We start from the raw sequence: 27,857 nt of genomic DNA, 5'->3' as shown, positions 1-27,857 counted from the left end.
GTCTTTAACTGCAGTTTACTAATTGTGGGGTAAATTGAAATGAAGTGAAGTGGACGAAAAATCACCCTTTCTGTCGGTGGGAATGATCCCACCCACGGGAAGGTGATTCTGAAGATTGATCCAGAGTTGTCCTTCGCAGTTTCTTGAATTCATGTGTACGACTTTCACAATTGGTGACTCGGCGCTCATACCCGCTTTTCTTACTGCGCAGGTTCCGGTTCCAGCAGAGCGCATAGTGACAAGCGCCATTTCCGCTCCTCAACGTCACGAGTGAATTGCATGAGAGCCGAGCAACCGCGCACTGCGGACAAGTCCCGCGCAATGGTTCTCGTTGTTACGCCGTCGGGTCCCGACCTCGTCCCAGCGTTCAACACCAGTGGCGGTGACGTCGCGCAACGTCACGACGAAGGCTGGCCGGACGAGCTCGAGGAAGAGTTCTCCGAGGACTTCCAGAGGGCCGTCACTGTGCTGGGATACCTGTACACGTTCTTCATACCGCTACTCATTGTCCTGGGCCTGGTTGGAAACGGGCTGTCTTTCGTCACGTTTCTCTTCACGCGACTCAAAGTGCGGGCGTCCAGCTTTTACCTGGGAACGCTTGCACTGTCAGACTTTGGCTACCTCTTTCTCATGGCCTTTGTCTGGCTCGACAAGCAAGGGGTGAAGGTACGTAATGCAGAGTGTTCCTGCTTGGCTATTTTGTCTGCCTAGGTGTTTTCTGCAGGCGATATTTGCCAGCACTTTGGACGCGCAACTGCTACATCATTTACTGTGCATGAGTCCTCAGATCATGGCGAAGTGCGCTCTCCAAGGAACAAGAACGAAAGAAGGAGACAGGATCGATGCGCTGTCGCATGTCCTTTCGATTCTTCAAATGTATAAAGCTGCGTAGATATCTGCGTAGGCGTGAAACGTCCTTGGGCAATAGACTTGGGAATGGGAAAGGTTTAACTAGGAGGAGTGGGAGGAGAAAAAATGTTAGCTCAAGATGGATCTATCCTTGCAAGGTATGCAGGCCATTGCCCCGCCCTGTTGCCTCCTTTCAGAATATGTAGGAAAGCTAGCCGACCTTTGAAAACGCGAAGACACTATGGGTCGCACTAACCAGTCTTCGCTATTCGCATAGACACAAATGCGGCTGCCGGTCGCGAAGGCAACCTATCTCTGTGATTTCTTCGGAATTTGCGAGGAGACTTATTATTGGCCCTTTTATGGGCCTTAGCGTGAGACAACTTCTCAGGACGACTTATCGGGACCTTCTGCGGGGGAATGTATCGCGTTTTCTCGAATAGGCAGCGCACAAAACGCAACGAACACGTACACAAAAAAGACGCAAACACAAGCGCTGCCTATTCGAGAATCATGGCTCACCAACTAGCCCATCAGTACATTTTAAGTATCGCGTTTTGTTGTGATAGTTTTAACGCTAGACGTGATGATCAAAACGAGCCACACAGCAGACCATTTTCAGATCAACAGATACTTGGAACTTGGTCTCGGCGCAGATTCGTAAAGCTACGAGGTCAAATGGTACCATAGCGCTAGCAGACAGGGACGAGGTAGACAAAACGGGACAAGCATTACTTTCGACTGAATGTTTATTCTCAGAAGTAACGGTATATGTAGATCCGTACACAGAAGAAGGCCCAATCACCGCACATGGAAACCTGCCGCGTCCAGAAAGGCGAATTCATTTGCAGTCAGTGCCAACGAAGGGCAGCTGACACAGCTGTTACCGGCCTTCGCTATCAGGGCGGCTTCCACAGTCTCTCGTAATTTTATCGGCATTCCTCTACACAAACGGTGCATTCTTTGAACAAGGCTTCGCATCCACAATCATTACAATGTACAGACACGTGACCATCCCGATATCGACCCACCTTCTGTTTGTATTCTCTTAGCCCTAAACGGTCGCGAGCGCCCCGAGCTCTATGGTACCTTTTGATGCATTTAACCAACTAGCCCAAAAAATCGCACAGACTACGTGGTCGTTGCTACTGTTTTTGAAATGGACTGGCCCGACTTACGAATTGCAGTCTTAAATTACAGCCGCGCGTGTTCTACATTGATAGCCCGCTTTCTCCTTCCCTTCTCCTTTTTTTCATCCACTCAACCTGTTTCCCACGACAGGGTAGCAAACCAGGAGAGCATACGATTGAGTTCTCTCACTCCAAGCTCCTCCTCAGCCCTTCCTCGTACTAAGCTCCTCGCGTGAGGCCGGCTCACACTAAAACTTGAAACAGTAAGACGGAACAGTGTAGGCAGACGTATAAACTGTGTATGCATGTGTATACGTGTTCCGGTGTTTGCAGATGCTGAACAAACGCGGCATGTGCCAAGGCATCCTCTACCTCTCGTCGGCGTTCAGCTTCTGGTCGGTGTGGCTCACGGTGACCTTCACGGCGGAACGCTGCTTCGCAGTCCAGTGTCCCCTGTGGAGGCTTCAGCTGGGTACCAGATGCCGGGCCCGGGTCACCGTCGGCGCTACGGCAGCTGCGTCCCTCTTGCTCAACGCGTACCTTCTCCTGCTCACTGACGTCATTGTCGAAGAAGACGGCGCTTCGGCCTGCCATCACAGACCCGAGTTTGAACAGTGAGTCATGAACGAATAGTCATGTGATAGACGGAGCGAGCACTCCCGGTAGTTGATTTTCAAATAATTGGATTTCGGAAATCTAAAGTCGAGGTGGGGGCCGACGAATTGAAACACAGTGGGTATACAGGTTGAGAATAGCAGACCTTGTGATCTACTGTGTTTACTCGAATGCAACGCGAATTTTTTTCCAGATTATTGCAACCTGAAGTCGACCCTCGCGTTACAATCGAATATCGAAATAACTATTTTTTCTTCCTGGATGTAATGAAAAGTCGCCCCTCGCGTTGCACTCGTGACCGCGTTTCAATCAAGTAAATACGGTATTTTTTTCAATGTAAGTCCACATACTCAAACATTCTTTGGGTTGCAGGTGCATCGAAGAATGTTCCAGATTGAACTTGTGGAGTCAGTAACTACTCAATTGAACAATGGTGGTTATACGGCCGTGGAGTCAGTTCCAAATACCCGTTGTTACGCAAGTGTTGACATCAAAGGTTCACATAACCTCACATTCCACGTCCAACACGCTTTTTATTAAATAGAAATTGTGCAAAAAGGGCCTACTAATATCTCGATACAATATGACGTAACACAGCTTAGTGTGTCGTATCGTCTTTTCGTTTTGCTTTAGAAACATCTTGCGTTCTTTCGTTTTGCTTTTAGAAAACATCTGGCGTCTTTCGTTGGTTTATTTCATCAATCAACGGCGTTTTGAACAAAATTTTTATTGTTTAATCACGCTCAGGAGAAATCTCACCAGGCACTACCTTGGAGGTAAACAATGGCTGCTAATGGGAATGAGAGACAGAAGAAGTCGGCTTTTAGCTAACACTTACACTTGTAATTCTACTAACGTTTCTTACTGGAACATGCCAATGGCTGCTAATGGGGAATGAAAGACAGAAGAATTCGGCTTTTAGTTAACGCGCACGCTGCGAATTTTTTATTGTTTAACAACGCACCGGAAAAATCTCCCACCGGCACCACCTTGGAGGTCAAGATCTGGTACTAGCGTTACGACTGGTTACGCACTACGACTACGACAACTACAAGGGACGAGCGGGTGCCGACTTAAGGAGCTTCGCCCCTAAAAAAAGAAATAATCACAGGACATGCAGGCTTCCGCGCCTATGCGCGCCGTGATTTTAGTGCTGCCTAGCGCTCCGCGTACGAACGACATGCTTCCCTCGCGCCGGTTTATAACAGCGATAAGCCGACGCAGCGGTTATCGCTTCTGTTGCCACTAGTAAATGGTGCTTGTTTCACAGCCACCACCATCGTCGCTGCCCTGTCGAGGCAGCACAGCCGGGCCAATATTATGGTCGTTTGCGCGCGGAACGTTAGGAAGCACTAAAATTATAGCGCGCACTGGCACGCACTGGCGCGCAAGCGGGCATGTCCGTGGTATTTTATAGTCTTGTATTCCACGGGCATCTTTAGTAAGCAGAAAAACACTAATACTTAATCGATAGAAATTCAGAAACTCTCTAATCGGACGTTATGCACATTGATCTACAACTTTCTCATTGTAATTTCTTGCCCAGCTTTGTTGCTTGAAAATTTAGTTAATTAATGTGGACTAATTAAGCAATTATTCAGGACACAAAAATAGTCTGACTTACTCCAGGCAATAATCGGCAACATGCATTTGGTCGCGTGGTTATTGAGAGCGTTGGCATATTTTTAAAATCTGGCTGAATATAGCCGGGGCACACTACAATATATATATATATATATATATATATATATATATATATATATATATATATATATATATATATATATATATATATATATATATATATATATATATATATATATATATGTGTGTGTGTGTGTGTGTGTGTGTGTGTGTGGGTGTGGGTATGTGGTGTGTGTGTGTGTGTGTGTGTGTGTGTGTGTGTGTGTGTGTGTGTGTGTGTGTGTGTGTGTGTGGACAGAAGATAGACACCCGTCTTGTACACAATTGAGCTCGATAAATGTACGTCAGGTCTCACTATTTCATGGACGACTATTCCCTATTGTTAGCACTGCAACGTCTAATTGCAAATTTTTGTACTTATATTGCACAAGAGCATTGCATATTTCAATTGCCTGTCTTTAATGAATTAGTGTGTGCTAAGCAGAAGGGAAATAAGAAACAGAATGTTTTACATAAAGAAAAGAAAAAAAATCAACGAAATTTCACACACACGTTTAGGACTTATTGACGTCCGAATACAACTTGTGATATTTTTCTTTTTTTATTTACAGAACACTGCAGGCCCAGAAAGGGGCCCAAGCAGGTGGGCGAATGTATATAGAAATGCATTAACACAACGCGAACAAACATTACAATGTGTCAAGAACATATATTGAGTAAACAATAACACGAATAAATCTTTAAAAAAGCAGAAACATAAAAAAGAAGGAAGGCACAAGCCATATAATGATTAAGAAATAGCAATGCGAAGTCTAAACAGCAAAAGTAGCAAGGTAGTCATGTGTAAAGTTTTCAGACACTTGAAAGTAAGACCACGTGTCTTACTGCACGCGATAAACACAGTCACAGTGCTAGAAATAAGTTTTTTTGCATCGAGCTTTGTATTCTTTGCGTCATGCCGTGTTTAGTTTATTTATTAGACTGTGCGCATTTTCTGATCCCGTTCTTTCGTGGCTGAGACTGCTGGTACGTGTAAACAAAGAAAAAAAATCCGGCAGATCCCACGCACTGTGGAAATCGATGTAATGCGAAGCAGCCAGCAAAGAGCTGCATACAGCGTCTCGTTTCCCTTTGAGGCAAATGAAGTTCACTGTATATGGCATGTTTGTCATGCAATCATGCATGCACAATCTTTAATATAACGAAACGTATCTTCTGGTATATGCAACATGTACCCTGTCATTTATGTTCGCCATGCACTCATGTCATGACATACGAATTCTGGGGTATATCCAGTAAACGAAACGGCCGGAAGCGCACCAAGACGGTGTCATGTAAGTCGTGCCATACATGGCATGCATGTTATGATTTGCGTGTTAGGACCTGTCATTTATGTTCGTCATACAGTCACGTCACGCAGTATCAGTTTTGGTGTATATCAAACTAGGGAAACGGCCGAGAGCGCACCATTAGCGTGGCATGTAAATCATGCTGTACAGGAAATGCATGTCATGATTGTCATGTTACCACCTGTCATTTGTGTTCATCATACAGTCGCGTCGCGCAATACCAATGTTGGTGTATGTCAAGCTAGCGAAACGGCCGCGAGCAGCCCATGAGCGTGGCAGGTAAATCATGCCCCACACGACATGCATGTGTTGATTATCATGCTACCGCCTGTCATTTATGTCCGTCGTACAGTCACGTCATGTAATACCAATTTTGGTGTATATCACGCTAGTAAACCGGCCACGAGCGCACCATGAGCGTGGCATGTCAGTCATGCTGCACATGAAATGCATGTCATGATTGTCATATTACCACCTGTCATTTATGCTCCTCGTAAAGTCACGTCACGCAATACAAGTTCTGGCGTATGTCAAGCTAACGAAACGGCCGCGAGCAGCGGGGCATGTAAATCATGCCCTACACGACATGTATGTCATGATTGTCATGTTACCACCTGTCATTTATGTTCGTCATACAGTCATGTCATGAAATACCAATTTTCGTTTGTATCAAGCTAGCAAAACGGCCGCGAGCGCACCATGAGCATGACCTGTAAATCATGCCCCACACGACATGCATGCCATGATTGTCATGTCACAGTCGGTCATTTATATTCGTCATACAGTCACGTCACAAAATACCAGTTTTGGGGCATACCAAGCTAGTGAACCGGCTGCGAACACCCCATAAGCGTTGCATGTAAATCATGCTGCAGATGACATGCATGTCGTGACTGTCATGTTTCCACCTGTCATATAGCTCGTCGTACAGTCACACCATTCAATACCCATTTAAGTGTTTATGAAGCTAGCGAAACGGCCGCGAATGCACCATGCGCGTGGCATGTAAATCATGCTCTACATGGCATGCATGTCAAAATTTTTATGTTATCAACGGCGATTTATTTTCTTCATACAGTCACGTCACGCAATACCAAATTTGGTACATGTCAAGATAGCGAAACGGGCGCAAGCGGACCATGAGCGTGGCATGTATGTCATAGCGCACATGACACGCATGTCATGATTTCATGTTACCACCTGTCATTTATGTTCACCATACAGAAATCCTTGGTCGTACCAATTTTAGTATATGTCCATATAATTAAACGGTCGCGAGCGCCCCGAGACTTTGTCATGTAAACCATGCTGTACATGACATGCGTGTCATGATTTCCACTATAGGATATTATTGGAAACATTTCGGCGCGCACACAATAGACGAAAACGAAAGGCGAGAAGACAAACGGGCGCCCTTCTCGCCTTTCGTTTTCTTCCATTGTGTGCGCGCCCAAATGTTTCCAATAATGTCCTCAAACCAACTCGCCCAGCTCTCCATATTATTTATTACATTACACTATAGGACCTGTCACTTATGTTTGTCAGACAATCTTGTGCCAATTTTGCCAATTTTGGTATACATCAAGTTAACGAAACGGCCGCAAGAGCACCAAGGTCGTGGTATCTAAATCGTGTCCCTAATGACATGCATGTCATGATTTTCATGTTATCACCTATCATTTATGTTCTTCATACAGTCATGTTGTGTCATACCAGTTTTGGTATACGTCCCATTAACGAAACGGCCAGGAGAGCCCAAGGTCGTAGGCGGATAGATAGATAGATAGATAGATAGATAGATAGATAGATAGATAGATAGATAGATAGATAGATAGATAGATAGATAGATAGATAGATAGATAGATAGATAGATAGATAGATAGATAGATAGATAGATAGATAGATAGATAGATAGATAGATAGATAGATAGATAGATAGATAGATACGCTCAAAGTCGCAGAAGTTCGCTAAGAAATGCTTCGCACTTAAAAAAAAACGTGACATTCGGAATCTTGTAACAAGTTTGACAACCTTTCGTGCGCCTTATAAGAACGTTGACGGCACACTATCTGCTAGCAGAAGCGCCAACCCAGTGTGTTTCACTTAACTATACCCGCGCTTTACAGAATCCGTGCGAAAGAAAGTACTTTCTTTCGTTCTGTAGATTCACGCGCTTGAATATTTCATGCCACTGTAGTCCCGCGCTGGCGCATTGGTGGCGCTTCAGCGACAGTAATACAATGTAGGACATCTTAAGGTTTAATTTGCCGTGGCAGCCTCCGTGGTGCCACAAATTCGATTAGGTAGTTTGAGCTAAGTGTAAATTTTGAAGCCCTGTGCACAGCAAACCTTTTCTTTTTTTTTCGTTTCTCGCTAAAAAGCCGTTTCCATCAAAGCAGTCACTTCCGAATTCGGTCTTTCCCCTGAAATTCCGTATTGCCCATTCCTATTGAAACGGGTTTTGGCAATCCGAAGATATATTTATTAAATAAAAACTCAAAAGCCAGAGAATTCGCTATACTAAAAAAATAAAGAAAAGAAGAGAAGCGAACAGTAATGTTCGGTAAAAAGAGACACAGTTTTGCCGCAAGGGCGAAGCAGTCAATACGACAGATATAAAGTGGAATGTTATACAACGCAAGGATAGCAGCCATCTTCTCCAGCGTCCCACCTGGCGTAATTCACCAAAAAACACTGGCGTAAGGAAGCGCGGCCTCTACAGCGAGCGAAGCGCTAGGTAAAGGATTTCCAGTGTTTAGTGCTGGCGAACTGCTGCCAAATGTAGTATAGTGCGTCTGAATGATAGTTAAATCTGTTTAAATGCCACTAAATGTTGGCGAGGGTGGAAAAATTTTTAACAGCAGAGCTGTTTAAGGTGGAGGTTAACCCCTGCGGAGCGTAAGGCAGCCCCTAGCGTGCATGTGCCACAAAAATTAGACAAGCTCGACTACTCACCGCCAGTCCACTAAAAGTATAAAGAAATAGCAATATGGTACCATCAGCTCCTGTGTTTAACCAGTCTTCACGACTATTTTAACACGAAAGTGTTCTATGCCGGGGTCCACAAGACTTCACTGACGTATTTCCGTCACGAATATGACGCTCTTAAAATGTACACGAACATAATACAAAGAAAAAAAACCAGAAGAAAAAAAATGCCCCCACCTCCCCGAAGGGAATCGTGAGGAAATGCGAATGCATTTCTTGCGCCGAGAGTACACGGCGCAGTAATTTTAATGGCGTAAATTAATGACGAGACGAGGATTTGTACCGTAACCATTTATTTACACATTCATCAGCACCTGTTTGCGTTGTCATTGTACCTGACGGCCATAATCTCAGCCTTGTGGTCGCCGTTGGCGTTTCACAGTGGCGTCTCGAGCACACATTTCGAGAGGCGCCCAGCCAGCGGACGGGAGAGTGGGACGCAGGGAGGAGAGAGATCGAACGGCGAGAGAAGGAGCGGCGAAGCACTGCACCCAATGACACCTAGAAGAGCGGTGCGGAGCCGGCGGCGTAATTTTGCTCCCTCGAGGGATCGTGCACGAGAGAAAGAAAACGAAGGAGTGCGAGGAGGAAACCGGCACCGGTGGACGGCTGTTCCACCGCCGGACTGCGCCCCCAGGAACGTTCAGCAGACCGGTTTCCTCCTCGCACTCCTCCGTTTGCGAGGAGGAAACCGCTCTGATGGACGGCTCGGAAGGGAGACGTGTGTGGCAGTTTATTTTTCTTTTTCTTTGTTTCTTTTTTTATGGGGGAGGGGGGGAGGAGGCGCGCGCGCTCGCCGCTGGCTCCCTGTCCGACCGAGTTTGACTGGGTTTGGCGCGAGTGAGATTCCGATGTGTGGGTGTGTGAATGTATCGTGTGATTGCGCTCTAATTAAGTTTTGGAAATGATTCCGAAAGCACTCATGCGGCTGCGTGAGTCCTGTTAGCTTTTCAGCGTAGTGCGAATCTGCGTGTCGACGATTAGCAGTACTGTTGATGTTTAGGAGCCTATTCTCAGAAGGCATTTGCAGGACTTAAAGCATGAAGATGGCATTTGGTCTGGATACCTAAAATCGGAAAGGTTATTCACGTGTGTCAGGTACTAAAGTGCTCGTGAGGTAAAGATCAGGCTGTGCTTAGAGTATTTGTTACTTTCGTGTGGGGGTATCAATGGGAACCAACTCGCAGGGCAAAATTACGCAAGCATGAAGATGGCATTTGGTCTGGATACCTAAAATCGGAAAGGTTACTCACGTGTGTCAGGTACTAAAGTGCTCGTGAGATAAAGATCAGGCTGTGCTTAGAGTATTTGTTACTTTCGTGTGGGGTTATCAATGGGAACCAACTCGCAGGGATAATTTGTTTCTCCCTTCAGTATCTGCTGGGATAATACATTTGTTTGTACACTAGCTTATGCGTCGGTTTGTAGTAGGCGCGTTGCTTATAAATGTACCGTGCTTGTAATCAGCCAAGCCATTTTAAAAATACGGCTTTATTGCTAAATTCGAGGCTCTAACTTACTAAGGTTTGAAGTTTGAAAAAGAGCGCATAGACGAAAACGTGCTCTATTTACGGTAACAGACGTAATTCCATTCCCATTCCATTGCTCCAAGCGTTGTCCCCATGCCATTCCCATTCCATTACAGGGTCGCGGCGAAAATGCGGAATGATTCCGGATTCATTCCAATTCCGGAGTGGCAACTCCGCAACACTGGTAGATATCAAGCTAGAGGAGGCAGGCCCAACAACCTAATCTCAAATGACATGCTTACTTCTCATACGTTAATGGCTGATAACCTTCAAGTTCATTAGGCTGCAGTCTACAGATACAAATCCGAGTACATATGAAATGCACGTAATGCTGATAAATTAAGACTTATTTCCTGTTCAGCATTTCAGCTGGTTTGTTAGCTTTGGAAATTATCAATAATTGCGAAATCTACAAACACGGCTACGATGAACACCAGTGGGTTGCGTATTGTACACGAGCGCGTATTATCAAGCACATAATATAATTGTGAGAAGTACAGGGATCATATGATCGGCCCTCAACAGGATGGATGCATAACCTCAAGATCCTGAGCTGACCATGCAAAAGAAAAGACAAAAAAGCCTAGCGGTAAGGGGCGTAGTTCCGGTTCATTCCGGGTGGGAAGGTTGTTTGACTCCTCTTTACATATGTTCTTGCGATGCTTGTATGACTTCCAGAATGGGCGCTCGTAGGTCAACATTGCCGCTCATTAGTACGCCAGCGAAACGTCAAGAGTGTAGTCCTTAAGGAGCAGCCGCGCACGCACATGCGCGCAATACACGCACACAATGCGATAGCTTCTCCTAGGAACGGGCCTTCCCCCCTTCCTGATGGTGTGTAAACACACACACACACACACACACACACACACACACACACACACACACACCACACACACACACACACACACACACACACACACACACACACACACACACACACACACACACACACACACACACACACACACACACACACACACACACACACACACACACACACACACACACACACACACACACACACACACACACACACACACACCACACACACACACACACACACACACACACACACACACACACACACACACACACACACACACACACACACACACACACACACACACACACACACACACACACAGAAGAGACGCAGTACCAGGGTAGTACGTGGTTGCAACGTCTGACTCGGGACGAAGAGCCGCTTTAAGCACACTTATATTCATTAATTCCTTATTTGCCCCGTTTCTCGCAGCGGCGTACGCGACGTAGTAGCTTAATTAGAGAAGCGAGTTGGATTAGTTGGTGCGTGTTAACTGCGGACATGTCTACTAGCGCGAAAAACACAAAGGACGAGGTAAAGACGGCAGATTAGCGCTGCGTCCTGTCTGCCCCGTTTACTTCGTCCTTTGTGTGTTTTTCGCGCTAGTAGATATGTCCGTAGTTAGTAGCTGAACGGCTGAACACGTTCGCGACTGTTGCGACCTCTTGCATAGCCCTACGTCACCGTTGCCCACGCGCACACAGCCGACGTTGAGTGTCGTCAAGTGTCGTACCCTGTAGAACTTCGTACCAAACGAACGCGCGCGACGCTACTGTTGTATTTGTCGAATATTGGGAAGCAGCCCCCCACTTCGGAGCAGCTTTAATTGGGAAGAACCCGCGGCGAAAAGGAGGAAGAAAGGCAACTCGTGGGGGGGGGGGGGGGGGGGACGCGTTTTCGGGGTCGCAACCGCAGCGGCCCGCAATTTGGAGGCGACGACGAGTACGGGAAGAGCGAAGAACGTCCTTGACATCGTCGTTTTACGACCTACACGCCCACCCCGTGAAGGAACACAAAGCCACAGGGACCGTCACCAAACACAGGGAAAGCATTTTCTCCCTCTGTTCTTCAAGTCTGTTGCACGTGCGGGGTGCAGAGAAAAGAAAACTCTTTTGACTGTGCTTGTGGTTTCTGTATTTCTATTTTCCTTTTCATTTTCCCTCTCTACGAGAGCACTGTAAATAGTGAAGAAATAAAGGAGTCTTCGGAACCGAGCAAACGTGTTGATTCTCTGTCTTCTCCGTGCTATTCCGCCACAACAGCTACAGACTGTCAAGTTATGGCGTGCAGCCAAGAAACTTTCGCGTCCGAGCTAAATGCTGCAGCCTCCAACGAGGACGTCGATGCGCTTCGCGTTGCCCTCGGCACGGACGGAGATGCTTACGCATGGCTCACCGAGTACAGCGAAGAGACGAAAACGTCTTGGATTGTCGATTGGGAAATCGCCGACCCGAAAATGTACGCCACAAGACGAAATCTTATTTGGGACTGACATGCAGGCTCTTTCGAATAGCGTACGCTAAGTTAGCGTTTGCGGCCCGCTATTTCCGTCACTTAACGGGAGCCCGCAAGCGGTTAGCGCACAACGCATGCGCAGTTGCGCGAAAAGCCAGCACAAAGCTTTGCGTACGCTATTCGAAAACAGCCTAATATCCAACGTAATGAAAAAGTGTGCGTCGTGCACACAGCATTTTAGTCATCGATGCCACTCCCTTCACAATCACACATAAAAAATATAACCTTGTATTTTGATGGTTGTCAGGTAAAGTTAATTTTCTGGGTCCAACAAACTGACCTTATATTTCCAGATTCAAGTCAGACTCTGGAAATATTCTTGGAACTAACATATCATTTGCATATTTCCTTCCAACAGATTTGTGTTCCACAAGAAATGGAGATGTCAGCATAGCAGCATCAACAAAACAGTTGGAATAAATTCCACAAACTGCCCAGCATTTATCGACGTGAAGATTAAGAAAGGACTCACGCAGCCGCATGAGTGCTTTCGGAATCATTTCGAAAACTTAATTAGAGCGCAACCACACGATACATTCACACACCCACACATCGGAATCACTCGCGCCAAACCCAGTCAAACTCGGTCGGACAGGGAGCAAGCGGCGAGCGCGTGCGCCTCCTCCCCCCCCCCCATAAAAAAAGAAATAAAAAAAAGAAAAATAAACTGCCACACACGTCTCCCTTTCGAGCCGTCCGCGGTTTCCTCCTCGCAAGCGGAGGAGTGCGAGGAGGAAACCGGTCTGCTGAACGTTCCTGGGGGCGCAGTCCGGCGGTGGAACAGCCTTCCGCCGGTGCTGGTTTCCTCCTCGCACTCCTTCGTTTTCTTTCTCGCGTGCACGATCCCTCGAGGGAGCAAAATTACGCGAGCCGGCGCGCGCCCGCGCAAACCGCGGTGAGGAGGCGGAGCGCGCGTAGTCACGTGAGATGTGACGTCGCTGCGCCGTTGCTACAGACGCTCCTCTCCTTTCCTCGCGCCGTTGCTATGGGACGGCGGATTCAGGGTCGCTTATAAAGTGCATTCGCACTTAAAAGTTCCACAAACATGGAAAATTTGGGAATCGAACCCACGACCTCTCGGTCTGCGACGATAGATCGCCGAACGTTTAACCCATTGCACCACAAACGCATTTGCAGAGAGCAACACAGACGCGCCTTATATATCTAACACTCCTCCGTGTACCTGCGCTCTTGCTCAGGGCGGTGCCGCCGCCTACGAGCAGAAAAGAGAAGTACTGCATTATGACACTAACGCGCACCGCATTTTTCCACAGCCGGGAAGGGATCCGGAGTATCCAAAATGGCCAGAAGAAAAGCAAAGCAACGACGTAATGGATGCTCCTTTCACAATCCAAGAACTTATGACAGCACTAAAGGAGTCAAATAGTAAAACAGCTCCGGGTCCCGATATGATCACGTATAAACAATTACAGCAACTTACAGAAAACCAACTAATCCCAGTTCTTGCCATCATCAATCAATCATGGGAAGATGGCAAAATTCCTACGGAGTGGAAACATTCCAGTGTTATACCACTCCCTAAGCCAAACAAACCTCCTACAAGTGCCAGTAACCTCCGTCCCATTTCATTAACTTCAGTAATCGGCAAAGTGATGGAGCGAATGGTAAACAAACGCCTCACATGGATGTTGGAAAATGGGGAACACTATCATTGGACCCAAACTGGCTTCCGACCCCACCTATCTACGCAGGACACACTCCGGCGCCTATACGTGGATGTACTAAAGGACCCATCACCGTATTGGCCGAGCACTATTGTAGGCATTGACGTAAAGAAGGCCTTCGACTCGGTGCCTCATGACACTGTACTACGAGAGCTGTCAGAACTACCTGTAGGTAGAAGGTTGTACAATTACGTTCAAAGTTTTCTGCAGACCAGGACCTTTTCTATAAAAATAGGCTCATTTACCAGTGAACCATATTCAAACAAAATCGGAGTTCCGCAAGGGGCTGTTATCTCCCCAACGCTGTTCAACATAACAATGCGTCCACTTGCCTACCTTTTAAGTGAAGTCCAGTCCATCTCGGCGGGAATCTATGCAGACGATGTTACAATATGGTCTAACGCGCGAGACACCTCTACCCAACAACAGCAACTCCAAAAAGCAATAGATGTTATCACCAATTTCCTTGACAGACAAGGTCTCCAGGTTTCACCAGAAAAGACCGAGTTTGTAGTGGTTCTCAAACCCACAAACCATAGAAAGCAGCAATTCATTCGAGATAAAACCCAACTTGCTGTTCGAAACACGAGCATACAACGCAAAGAGCACATTAAGATTCTAGGTATAATATACCAACAAAATGCAAGGTCTACCCAATGGGTAGAAAAAGCGCTGCACACGGCGAAACAGACAATAAGAGTGCTGCGAAAGCTGACAAGCAGTGCCTCGGGCCTATCCGAAGGTCAAATTAAAAGGCTCGCACAAGCGCTGGTCCACTCAAGGTTCCTATATGGGCTACCCTTCCTGCCAATGACGCCGACCCAGCTTGACATAATTGAATGCATCAACAAAACATGCATTCGTATCGCCACAGGGCTACCGAAGTACGCCAAGCTCGAAGACCTGTACGGAACAGGTCTACTTCTTCCAATAGGCGACTACGTTGAGCCAGCACTGCAAGCCCAAAATGAGCGCCTCAAGCTAACCCGTGCGGGGAGAGCCATCAGAAGCGAACTAGGCCTAAGCAACGAAGACCTACCTCAAATTCTACCCACCATTCCACCATGGGAAGATATTACGGTGACAGATAATCGGCCGCTTCCGAAACATATGAACCAAGCCTCGGACATACAGAGAAGGGATTACTACGCTCAGCGGCATATTGAGTACCTAAAAACTATATCTGACGAAGAAGAAATCATTTACACGGATGCCTCGTGCACTCTAGAAGGGTCCAACACTGGGGCATTTTTGAACCTGAGAACAGGAGAAGCATCCTCATTCTCTATTACGCATTCTTGCTTGCTACCCGAAGCAGCCGAAGGGCACGCTATTTCGGAAGCTCTAGCCCACTACACTCAAACAGAAGCATCGCCAAAAGCTATTCACATCTTCACCGACTCTCAGCAAGTGATTCGAACGCTCCAAACTCGAAGTAAGCTACCAGAATACGCCAGGCACATCCTCAACTATGCCGCCCAACTTCAAGAACGATCCATCCGGGTAAGGATTCATTGGATTCCTGGACACACCAATATACCGGGGAACGAGCTAGTTCATCACCGAGCCTTGCAGCATCAAAGCAAGGAACAACTCGGCGATGCCAGCTCGGAGCAGACCGCAACGTTAATCCAAGGCGACACCCATGACGCCAACTACCGAGCAAAAGTCCACCGCCGTCGAAAGTTAAGGGCTAAATTAGAAGAAGCTACAAAACACGACGCCCCGCCACCAAGATCCACCCGCCCCTACGAGGTCATACTCAGAAGACTACAAACACGAAGCTTCACAACAATCCCAGTGCTACACAAGATGTACCCGACTAAATACCCTGACCCCAACTGCGACTACTGCCAAGCCCCAGCAACCACGGAGCATATCCTCTGGGAATGCCCAATTCACGAATCAAGCCGAGCTGCTTTCATAAAAAGAGCCCGACGTACGCTGCCCCACCTACAGCAAGACATGGAGGAAACCACTCACTGGATACTCGAAGATCCACTCATCAGAGCCAGGCTAAATATATGGTGCAATGACTTGCGCAAGACGGCCATCCCCTGCCCAGCAATAACATGCGCAACAAGCTCACCAGTTTGAGAAAATCACCCTTTTATCTTTTTTTTTCTCTCTTTCCTTTCCCATTTTTTTTTTACACCATGGTGCTGAAGCCAACAAGCGAGAGCACTTTGTATATACTTCAATAAAGTTTTCAATCAATCAATCAAAATCAAACGCGCACCGGCAGTGAACGAACGCTTCGGTGGTCTCAGCACTACGACGCCTCGATGCCAGCATTCGAAGGGACGCTGGCTTCAAGAAGCACTACCAACGCCACCTAGGTGGCGTTCGCCCTACTCAGCACAGCGGAGCGTGGCCTCCGCAGTTAGCTCTGAAAATGGACAGATTTAGTTGAGCGTCCGCAAGAACGTACGGACGCAGCCTGCCATAGGAAATGGCTGGCAGGTTGCGTCCGTACGTTGTTGCGGACGCCCAACTAAATCTATCTAATGTTTCTGAAGTTGATTGCGGAGGTTGCAATTGCGAGGCGCTATCCGCCTCGTGCGCTGCTGCTTTCAGTGGTACTGGTGGCGCCACCAACGGCGGACGGTGGCGATGGGTGGATATGCGCGGCTCATAGAAGCCGTGGGTAAAGCGCCTGTTACTCTCCGTTTTTCTATTCATGTTTCATTCTGGTTTGACATTTGTACTGCCGACGCTGCTCCACTAGACAACCATGCCGTCTGTTACGTCCATTGTTCTATATTATTTGTTTTAAAATGACAGGCCCGTTTTTTTATGCGTTCGCGCGATGCACTGCGTACGTTTCTTACGCGCATGTGTCCAAGTTGTTTGCGTGATCTGTTAACACAGATGAAATAAAAATTGTTGCAGTACAAAACAGCATTCTTGTTTTATTGAACACCCCAAACAGTACAACAATGACTATTACGGCTGTATGTCTGCTTAAGAAACGCACAAAAGACACGCGATTTTATCTTCGCCCAACACTCGTAGCACTCAACTAGGCCAAGAAAACCAAAATCTAACTTGCTGAACGTTTTAACAGCCGTCACACAGCTGCATAATAATGCGTGAAAGTACTGTACCAAATGACCAACAAACATTCACACAGCGTTTTTTTTTTTTTGTTCACAGACCGTATTAACATATGAGGAAGTTCTAACTGCATTGCAATCACATATTTCAGAATATCTAATCACTTGCACCATTGAAGCCACAATCCTCTAACACATGCGCTTTAAATTGAGCATGGCATTACTCAGACTTATATAGGAAATGCGCACGCGTGGCATTACTCAGATTTATATAGGAAATGCGCACGCGTGCAATGTATCTCGTACGCTAGATTCTCCTTTGGTACGTGCAGCTCAAAATAAAATGCGATTCTAGAAGTAATGTTCGTGGAGTAGCGAGCATATAGCAGAACAACTACTTACAGCTTCACTTACCTTTGCAAAAACGGTATTCCAATTGCAATTCAATATTAACCGACGCAACAACGATAACAAGACGCTTGTTGCACACAGGCGTACCAGGTTGACGCTCGAGGCCAAGCGCGGTATTTTAAGTGTAGCACAATCGTGCGCGTACAGTACGCTAGAATATTCTGGCACAATGTCGTCAAGCTTGCAGTCACTTCAGCGGTTCCCACGATGTAGCACCAGTTGACGTCCTCGCGTCATCAAACTGCTACGACGCCGAGAACTACGCACACAGCTGACTTGGAAAAACGCGGTCTTGCAGGAGGCCATCTTGTCCCGCAACCAACGGACAAAAGTACACAACTGAGGCGCCTGAAACATTGCCGTTGATGAGATGGCAGCTGAACGAAATCAGGGCTCATCGTCCGACGTGTGGCCACCGCCTTAACACAATATTAACGTTGCAACGTTCAAGGAAGACGCGACGAAACGACGAGCCCAGCCGGTCTTGTCGGATGCGCTACAGCCACTACAGCGCTACGCGCTACAGCACAGTGCACAGCGCGCGCTCTCACGGCCACCGAAAGAAATAAAAGAAAGTGGAGAGAGGAGTTAGCTTGGAGCATGGCCAGTCGGTGGAAGCAAGAGGACGTGTTGCGTCATCGGTGTGGCGTATTGTCGAGAGATGGCGCTAGTTTGTTTTTGCGCAACGAAATCGCAAACTTGATTCAAAATTCATGGGATCCTGTGGGGGGTTGGGAGAGGGCACACCCGCCTTAGCCGAGCGGTGGCGCCACCATACCGATGCACGAGGCGGATAGGCACCGTCCACTGGCTAGAGGGAGCTGCGTTGCCCGCACTGGCCCGTCCCAAGTTCCGTGACATTGGCCGTTATGGCTCGTTCACACTGGGGAATCCGCCAGCCACAGCGACCGGAATTCGCGCGCCGCCGAAATTCAACATTGTTCACACCGCTTAGCAACCACACCGCCGAAACTAGGGCGCCTAGTTGTCATCGTCCCTTCGAGCGAAGGAACGCTGGCATCGACGCGCTCTGCGTTGTGTACGCGTTTCGTTATGGCAAAGCGCATAAACAGGAGCAGGGTCGTGGAACTGCTGGGCCTGCTGGAAAGGAACTTTCTGGCGATGTCTGACGAGGAGAAACATGCGTTCGCCGAACAAGAAACGACGCAAGCAGTCGTGGTTGGTTCGCCCTGATTTGCAAGACGCGAGAAGCTTGGTCGAGCCGAGATAATGCTACCCGTTTTGCGAGATCGCGATGGTGTATTGCAAAGATGATAATCGCGATAACAGTTGGCACTTGTCGAGAGCTACAGGATGATTACGAAAGACTTCGCTGTTGCTGCGGGCTTCGACGACTGCAATATCACAAGCACGCCGCCATTTCTCGAATGATCTACTCGCGTTCCGATTGGTTGGTGGTGAGGGAATCCGGCGGCAACTCCCGCAAAAGTCGGTCCAGGACCGATCGACGCGGAAAGGGATTTTCCGGCGGATCTCGCTGCCGCCGAAGCGGATTCCGCGCGCTCTCGCCGCCGAATGTCTCAGTGTGAACGCGCCCTTAGGGCCACGCAGAAAACAGACGCGCGAACGCGTCCCTCGTGTAGCCCGGCCACATTCCGCCCACTAATGCAGGGAGGGAGACGCGCGCATCGCGTTCCATTTTGACTGGCATCGTCTCAAAGTTGCTTTTTTTATCCGCTAGGCTGTGCGTTCTGGCGCTGCAGTCACACGGTTAAAACTCGACTGCACGGTGCCTATAACTCGGTGACGATTCAGTTACGTGCTTCGTCTTTCGCGTTGTGCTAGCGTGTGCAGCGTAGTGCAGCCATATGCACCGACGGTGTTTCTCTGCTGTCTACTGATACGAGTGTGACGGCACCGACTACGAGAACTGCGGCATTAAGCGCCGTCGAAAGACAACGACGTCGGTGAGCTAACGTCGCGCAAGTGAGTTTGGTGCAGCGATGGACACGCCAGGGGGGAGCGGGAGGCCTTCGCGCGTACACGGCTCAAGCTGAGAACTCTGCCTCTCGCTTTCCAGAAGTGGACCGCATCGCGACCACGGTGTAAGATATATACTGTTTAGGTGTGGACACTTCTCGGCTTGCATGCAGAGCGCGTTCGACCAGATAAAGCAACAACGCCGCGCGTCCGTTGGTCCGGTGACCGCAGCGGGTATCTAGCGGCGGGAAGACGCAACCTAAAGAGAGAAAACGGCAACGCCGGCGTCCGCTGCATCATAGAGTTTCCTAAAATGACCTAGAGGGAACTCTGGCGCTGCGATCGTTCAGCCACCATGGGAATGATGGGTAGTACACGGATTTGCCTAGTCTTCGTGCTTGTGGGCTTCGAACGCACTTGTGGCTTTGTTTATTGCTATGTTTTGGTTTTCTTTCGGGTAAAAGAATGGACCGTTGTGAACTTCGTGACCAGATTTGAATCGGTGAGCCTAAAGAAGTTAAAGTGGTGAAGTGAAACTGCTGATATTTGCTGAACTTCGTTTTGCGACAAAGCGGATGCAGGCGACGCGGAGCCAAACGAAGCCGAAAGAACGAAGTTTAGACAAATCCGTGTACTACCCATGATTCCCATGCTGGCTGAAGCGCGATGCATTGCAGCTCCCATAGACACTAGCGCCAGAGTTCCCTCTAGTAAGTATTGTAGGAAACTCTATGCGCTGCATGTCTTGTTTTTAGCTCGTGAAAAACGCGGTATGCGTTTCTAACTTGAGTTGCTGGCGTGCCGTAGCCGCGTTCGCTGACTAGGAAATTCAGATTTCCCGTCAAGCGCCAGTTGCTATGGGAACGCGTTTTTGTGTTGAAGTTGCATCATCCCGCCGGTAGGTATCCGCTGCCGTCAGCGGTCCGACGGGCTCTCGGCGTTAGTTTATCTGGTCGATCGCGTCTCGCGAGTGTCCTCACCTAAAGAGTATATATCTTACACCGTGATCGCGACCCAACTGGCTGCCATACACACACCGAACCAAGACCGAAATGATCGTACCTTCGCCGAAGCGACCCGCCAGCGGGACGCCGCTCGACAATACGACGCAGGATGCCCAGCACACCCACAGGATGGTCCACGACCCGCAAATCATGCACCCTTCGCTGCACCGGACCGCGAGTTCACCAAACGATTCAGTGACAACCCGTTCGGTTTCGCCTGCATGTTTTGCGAACGCCTGTGGTTCACGTGTGATTTGCGCGATGCTCCGGCGCGTGCAATGCAGAGTCTCCGGACAATGTATCCCGGTCGCGAGTCTTTCCAAGACTTCCGCTTATGTGCCAACTGTTTCACTTTCGTGTTCTATACCGATTCCTATATCAGAGGGATCAACCACATTTTTTTTAGTATCGGCTATGCACTATTATGACGTAACACTGCGTTTATCCAATGACTGATGTGTCTGACAATTTCGGTTCTTTCTCTTCATGATTGCAGGATCCTGCATTATACCAACATCATGGATACAGTCGTCACCCTCATAGTGCCCTTCATCCTAATCGTTATCATGAACTTCATGATCGGCCGTGCCCTGTACCTGTTCAATGCTCGGCGAAGGCTTCAGCGAATCAACAGCGCGCAAATGGACTCTGTAGACCCCGGTAAGTCATACCCTCTTCAGCACGCGTGCGTGCGCGCGCGCGCGCGCGTTTGTGTGTGTGTGTGTGTGTGTCTGTGTGTGTGTCTGTGTGTGTGTGTACAAACATCTGTAACGTCACTGGGAGAAATATCGCTGCTTGTGTACCTCTTGTGTGCGCTAGGTGAACAAAAAAATCAGGAGCCCTTGCAGTATCGGGAAAATGGGGACAGAAAAAACTGGACGCGTATCTGCGTGCTTCGCCTGCAAATGTCGTCGAAAGACGATAGAGGAGCGCTGCGTGAGATGTGGGCGCCATCTGGCAATACGTCGGGAAACGGGCTTGTGCAGAGGGCGCGGAGGAGGAAAGTTCTTTCCTTCCTCTGTGGCAGAGGGCTTTCGTTGACGCGTCGCATTTTCAGCGCAGCTTAAGAAACTAGGGTCTTTAGAATTACGTATCTATGCATTTTCTAATGAAGGAACACACCGCCTAATACTTACCTAGTGATGTTGCGCCTCGGATATGCGTAATATTTACTTTTTGATCGACAACGTTCACAAATATGAACAGCCGTACCAGTTCAAGATGGGTGGGCGGTAAGCAAGTGGTTCAACTTTGGCCATTGGGCGACAGACAGACAGACATACCAAAGTTTCTGCGTTTAAGTTCCCCAAGAAAGACTAGCGTCTTTAAAAGCTTGGCGTGTGCGTGCCTGACGTGCCACTTTTTCTTTCATACTTTCTTTCCTTCTTTCTTTCCTTCTTTGTGTCAAATTGCGCAATGCTCCCTCGTAACCGTTTCCTTCCTCCACGCCGAGAATTGGACCTTCATCCACGTGCTTAGTGGCACAACACTTCAGTTGCTACTGGAAACAACGACGGTCACGCCTTCACATCCAAACAGCAATGGAACGTGTCAACTTGAAATGACAAGTCACTTCAAACAAAAGATCAAATTGCCGTATCAGAAACGGCTGATTGCCGACAAGCCCGCGATCGAGAGAGCACCAATTATCGGAAAACCGCGCACAGAAATACGCACATGACCGGGGCACCTTCGGGGGCCGCATTACTGTATACGCTCGCTGGCGCCCGGTTTTTCGCATTCGCGTATGACGCCGTCACCGTGATCGGCCAATTACGAGAAGCTTCGCTCGAAAAATGCTCAGACTCCGCAACATGACAGAATGCTTAGGTACGCAAAACATGGCCGTCTCAAATTTCTTGCACGAGCTTTGAGAGTGCTTTTCCGACTGCAGTTTCGGAGAGATCCAATCTCCGACAACTCATGGAAATATATCGAGGCGGCCTCCTCGGGACCCCGTATCGCTGACAGGCGTACAAGCGCACCTTACGGCCGTGCTATATCCAATATAGTTCACACCATCCAGGGCTCGATTGAACAAGCCGGGGGAAGCGCAATTTTTGGAAGTGCCATGTCGGGCAGCTGTCGGTGACACGGTCATTGTATGACCTTAAATTAATCCACACGGGCTGAATAGGTAGGTTGTTTGCTATATATTGTGGCTTGATGGCGCTCTCTATCTTTTTCTTCGTGTTGGAAGTCTTGTCGCGCTTGACCTGCGTTCTGAAAGGGTATGATGTGATGGAAAACCGCCAACATCTCCCATAAATAGATGTTTTGGACCGGGATTACGAAGGCATCGCCAGCTTTTTTTCAACAGCGAAATAAACGTGATACAAAACTCTAAAGCCGCAACTTTCTTTAAGAGAAAAAAAGAATTGTTTTTAAATGGAGTGTGCGCAGCAGCTAAACTGCCATATCTGTGCTGAGCGTGAAAAAGAGATAAAACGGAACCATTGCAATAGAAGCACAGCGCCAGTAGAAAAAAAAATTATCTGCCAGTTCCACGTCGTGAAAACCGCTGGACAGCGAGGCTCCAAGCGCGCGAGTGTATGTAATTGGCTAGTGAGATCACGTGGTGTCGTAAATCCACTGCTAGATTTTGAATACTGGCGCTTACATATTTTGAGCAGCATCATGATCGTCAACATCATTAGCATCATCATCATCATTATTTCGTTTTATTTCTTATTCCCTCCCTCCTCTGGTCAGCTGACCTGCCTGACGCTTACTACTACTGCCACTACTATTACAGGGAGGATCTCTTAGAACTGACCTATTTCATTTGGCTGTAGTTTTGTTACAAAGTATCCAATTTTAATGCGGTTTGCTACAAAACATTCATGAAGGATGAAAATTTAATGGCATGTTCCGTTTTTTGATGAGAAACATAGAAAAAAATAAATAAGACAGAACGAAAACTGCGCAATGCTAAACAAGGGATGGCCAGTACGGTGCAGCGTTCACGTCAGCCAGCGGCAGCGGGAGATGGCGACGCCAGGCTTATCACGTTTCGTTGATGCGCAAAGCATAGGCGTGCGCAGGGTTCCCCTTCAGGGGGGCGCGAAGGTTTGTCGCAGCACCCCCCCTCCCAATTATGTCAATGTTTGGCGCTGACATTGCGCCCCCCCCCCTCCCCCGAGTCGCAGCGCTCCCCCTCCCTATTGTGTCAATGTGGGGGCTGACTTCGCGCCTCCCCTCTTAGGTGAATAGGGGGGCGGCCGCCCCTCTGCCCCCCGCCCCCCTGCCCCCCGCCCTCCTGTGCGCACGCCTATGGTGCAAACCGAACGATCTATACTCCCCCACGCGCACCGCTCCGCGTCGCCTTGACGCATGCGCATTAGCGCGCGCCCGGCGTCCCTCTCTTATGGAATTTCGTGGAATGTTGCGGCTTTCGTTATTTCTCACCCATTTTTTTTTTCTCGGCAGCATGTAAAAAATACGGAGGCGGCATTAAATTTCAGTCCTTTGCCGCAAACCGCATTAAAATCTCATAATTTGTAAAAAAAGAAAAAGCTACAGCCCGATGAAATAGGTCAGTTCTAAAAGAATCACCTTCTACTTCTACTAATGAGAACTAATAGACAGTAATGTCAAGGAAAGTATAGATGTTATTAGTAATAATTGGGATATAAATATCAGGAAAATAAAGTTGACGGAAAGATAACTTGCCGTCGGCAGGCACCGAACCTGCGACCTTCGAATAACGCGTCCGATGCTCTACCACTGAGCTACGGCGGCGGTCATCTCCCCGTCCATTTTATAGGGTATATATGTGCATTTAAACCTAGGCGTGTCAGTCAGCGCCGATCACAGCCACGGCGGCGAGCGTGGAACACTTTTTCTGTCTTTTGGCGTCACGCAGCACGTGATCTCTTTACGAGCTGGCAGCTGAACAAAAATCCCCCGTACTTCTACGAGGGATTTTTACGACGAGTACTTCGACGACGACGACAGCTCGGGACAGATTAAGACTGCCTTCGATGTAAAAAATTGAAGCCAAGGGAGAAGGACAAACGAGTAACACCGTTCCTCTTGTACTGCCGGGTTCGATTCCCAGTGGCGCCGGGCACGTACCGGTCTTTCTAATAGAGAGACCGGTGCCCCGGCCTGGCGCGTGATTGATGGTGCGAGTATTCAGGTGCCGCCGCCCCTCTTTCACCGACGTTTCTCCCAGCTTCCTTACTGACTGATCAAAACGACTTTACTGAGGTGCTTTGGAACGCGTCCTAGCGCGCAGGAGGCGACTCCCACGTCGTGCCATAAGTAAGCGTCTTTCCTAAGTTCTAATAGTGACAGCGCGAAAAAGGGCGGGAAAAAGGAAACAAGCTTGCAGGACATTGTTCCTTTGTCCTTCTTTTCCTTTGTCCCTACCGTTTTTGCCCTAATATTATATATATATATATATACCGAATAGCCGATACATCGACACTTCCACGGTACTCTTCTAACCTCCAACCTCTTCTGCTCACCTCTCTTGTTCAGGTTCATTTTTCCCATCGCGCTTGTTCTGGAATCGATTCGCCTAAGCTTCCGCCTAAGCTTCCGCCTTGAAACGAAACCGCCAGGTAAAGAAAGACGTCCAAGTTCGTGTCCTGGGTATTGCACAGATAGCACGGAATGGCTGTCTATAAACTCACGGATCCATATCTTTACCGAGTTTCTCGGAAGGAGAAGTGACGCGGGACCATCGCATGTATGCTGACAGGTGCTGTCAAAACATGACAGCTGCACTGTTTCGTGATCCCTACACATTAGAGGGCGCTGTTTCGACGCGAGAGTCGGGGCAGTGGTGGACAGGTGCCGGGTCCCCCAACGAACCTGCTGATCGATCCTGCTGTTCCTTTCGTGTGTCACGTGGTAACGCCCACGTACCAACACGGATACGTTGGAAGCTTCCTGAAATGCTGAGGTTGACAGAACGATCGCGATAGCTAGAGCCGTACCATTCTTCCATCTCACCCGCTTCTTGTTCGCTTATAATTATGCGTACGGCAGGACGACGGCATCTTCCAGAGGACAGCTACACAAACTCAACTAATAGAGCCATTGAAGCGTATATAGCTTTTTTTTCCCGATGTGGTTCCTCTTTCCTCTTGTTCGCCCAATTCGGCACGCCAGCTTATCTCGATATCCACCTTATTTTTGCTCTGTTTTTTTTTTTGAATAGGGTCCGCCTACACCGCGTTGCCTGGTTTTAGGGGCAGCGAAGTGTTTGCCCAAATAAAGTTTTGTTTTTCTTTTCACCACCCCCCCGCCCCCCGCCTCACACACACACGCCCTTGCCCTCTCTTCACCTTCTGTTTTGGTTGGGGGAGAGGGCACGAAGCATACACAAACGTGCACTAAAGCAGGCGTTTGCTGTTTTTAAGAAATCCCGTGTTCAAGATTTCTTCATACTGAGCATACGTACACATAGATACAAAAACAACTCAACAAGTTTCTGATCTATCTATCTATCTATCTATCTATCTATCTATCTATCTATCTATCTATCTATCTATCTATCTATCTATCTATCTATCTATCTATCTATCTATCTATCTATCTATCTATCTATCTATCTATCTATCTATCTATCTATCTATCTATCTATCTATCTATCTATCTATCTATCTATCTATCTATCTATCTATCTATCTATCTATCTATCTATCTATCTATCTATCTATCTATCTATCTACAGATTTATTTACTTACTGTACATCAGAAATCTGAAGTCGGTTTTCCTAAACTGGTTAACCTCCCTGCCTTTCCATCTCTACTATTTCTTCTGTTTGATGTACATAGCATGCGTACTGAAGGGATGACGCAACAGTTTCTTTTTAAACCTCACCCGTACGCGCGTTTCTTCGCAGACAACCGCAACATTTCGAGCGGCTGCTCGCCTACGGCCAGCCACAAGGCCATTCCCACCACGGTGTCTGCCAACGGGTGCACGCAGGTTCACCACCAGTACCCCGAGCGGCTCCTTATCAGTCCCAGTCAGATCAGCGTGTCGCGTATGCTCTTCCTCGTCTGCACCGTGTTCATCATCCTGAACCTGCCCAGTTACGTTGTCCGAATACACGTCTTCGTGCTATCCATCAGCAATCAGCCGGTGCCGGACTACATCCTGCTCCTGCAGCGCTACTTCATGCTCCTCTACTACACGAACTTCGCCGTGAACTTCATCCTGTACAACCTGGGAAGTCGCATCTTCAGGCGCATGATGAAGCAGTACGTAGCCAGCAAGTGGCGAACCGTCAGCTCGCTGTGCCGTTCCACGGAATCTTACGAGTCGAGCGCGGGCGTCGGAGACGCGGTCGCCGGCTCGCTCAAGCCCCACCACAACGAGCAGCCGCACTGTGCGGCGGCCAGGCACAAGTCGCCACGGAAGACGTGATGCCGGGTCCTGGGACGAGGCGCATGTTGCCACGCGGCCGGCGACTTCGACGCCCGTCCCGAGCGATTCGCGAAGGTTCACACGTTCGAGGTGCACCGCTGCTGCTACCGCTTCGCGGTGTCGAAGTCCAACTCTGATGGCAGTTTCAGCTCCGGGCCGAGGGAATTCCGTCACGGCGACAAGGTAATCAAACAGGCTAAGCTGACCTGTTAGATACCTCTTCCCTTTACCGACACGTTTTGGTAGAGGTTTGTTAGGAGCCGGGACAACCGCTATTGCCAGAACGAAAGCCACCGAGATGAAAAGACGTTTCGCGACTTTTCCGTAGGAGAAGGGCGCATGCGCTGTGGCATCGTGAAAAAAAAAAAGCGGATTCGATGTTATCTGAAGTCCAGTTGTACGTCAACTTCAGGATCATCTATACTGGGCTCCTTCTGTTGCAAACTTCTTTGAGTGTCGGCACCATCAATATCACTGGTCTCAGTCTGTTGTCCTGGTTGGCTACCAGTCCTCGGGGACACTGCCCAAGATTGGGCAACTCAACACCGTAGGCGAAAATAAAGCCAGTGACATGAATTGTCTACTACCGGGCATACTGAGGTGAACACGATCCCACATTTACTTAAAGCAGGGGGCTGATGGGGGTTTGACGTGGATATGGTTATTTGTGATGATAATGCTTACGATGAATAATAAAAAAAAACTAATAATAATAATATAATAATATTATCTATATTAGCGCTTCAGTGAGTGTTCTAGCGAGACTGTAACATCTAACAAGAATTTCATCAGGTTATCACGTGCCATGGACAGGGGCTGTACACAAGATCTTCTAAACGGGCGAGAGTGATAGTGATAGCGATATATGGGGTTTAACGTCCCAAAACCGCAATATGATTATGAACTGGCGAGAGGAATGATGGGGTTTA

The 27,857-nt window shown here is 48.2% G+C and overlaps 1 protein-coding gene across 1 annotated transcript; it reads left to right on the top strand.

Moving 5' to 3' along the window:
* Window positions 1-321: 321 nt before the first annotated feature.
* On the top strand, window positions 322-26,928 carry LOC119402635 (neuromedin-U receptor 1). The gene is made up of 4 exons (XM_037669756.2): window positions 322-666; window positions 2,313-2,593; window positions 21,040-21,203; window positions 26,402-26,928. The coding sequence occupies exons 1-4, from the start codon at window positions 322-324 to the stop codon at window positions 26,926-26,928; spliced, it is 1,317 nt and encodes a 438-aa protein (XP_037525684.2).
* The last annotated feature ends 929 nt before the right edge of the window (window positions 26,929-27,857 follow it).

The sequence above is a fragment of the Rhipicephalus sanguineus genome, chromosome 8 (genome assembly GCF_013339695.2).
Source record: "Rhipicephalus sanguineus isolate Rsan-2018 chromosome 8, BIME_Rsan_1.4, whole genome shotgun sequence".
Classification (NCBI taxonomy): Eukaryota; Metazoa; Arthropoda; class Arachnida; order Ixodida; family Ixodidae; genus Rhipicephalus; species Rhipicephalus sanguineus.
The sequence above is the reverse complement of the archived record's forward strand: the minus strand, read 5'-3'. Positions and strand labels throughout refer to the sequence as shown.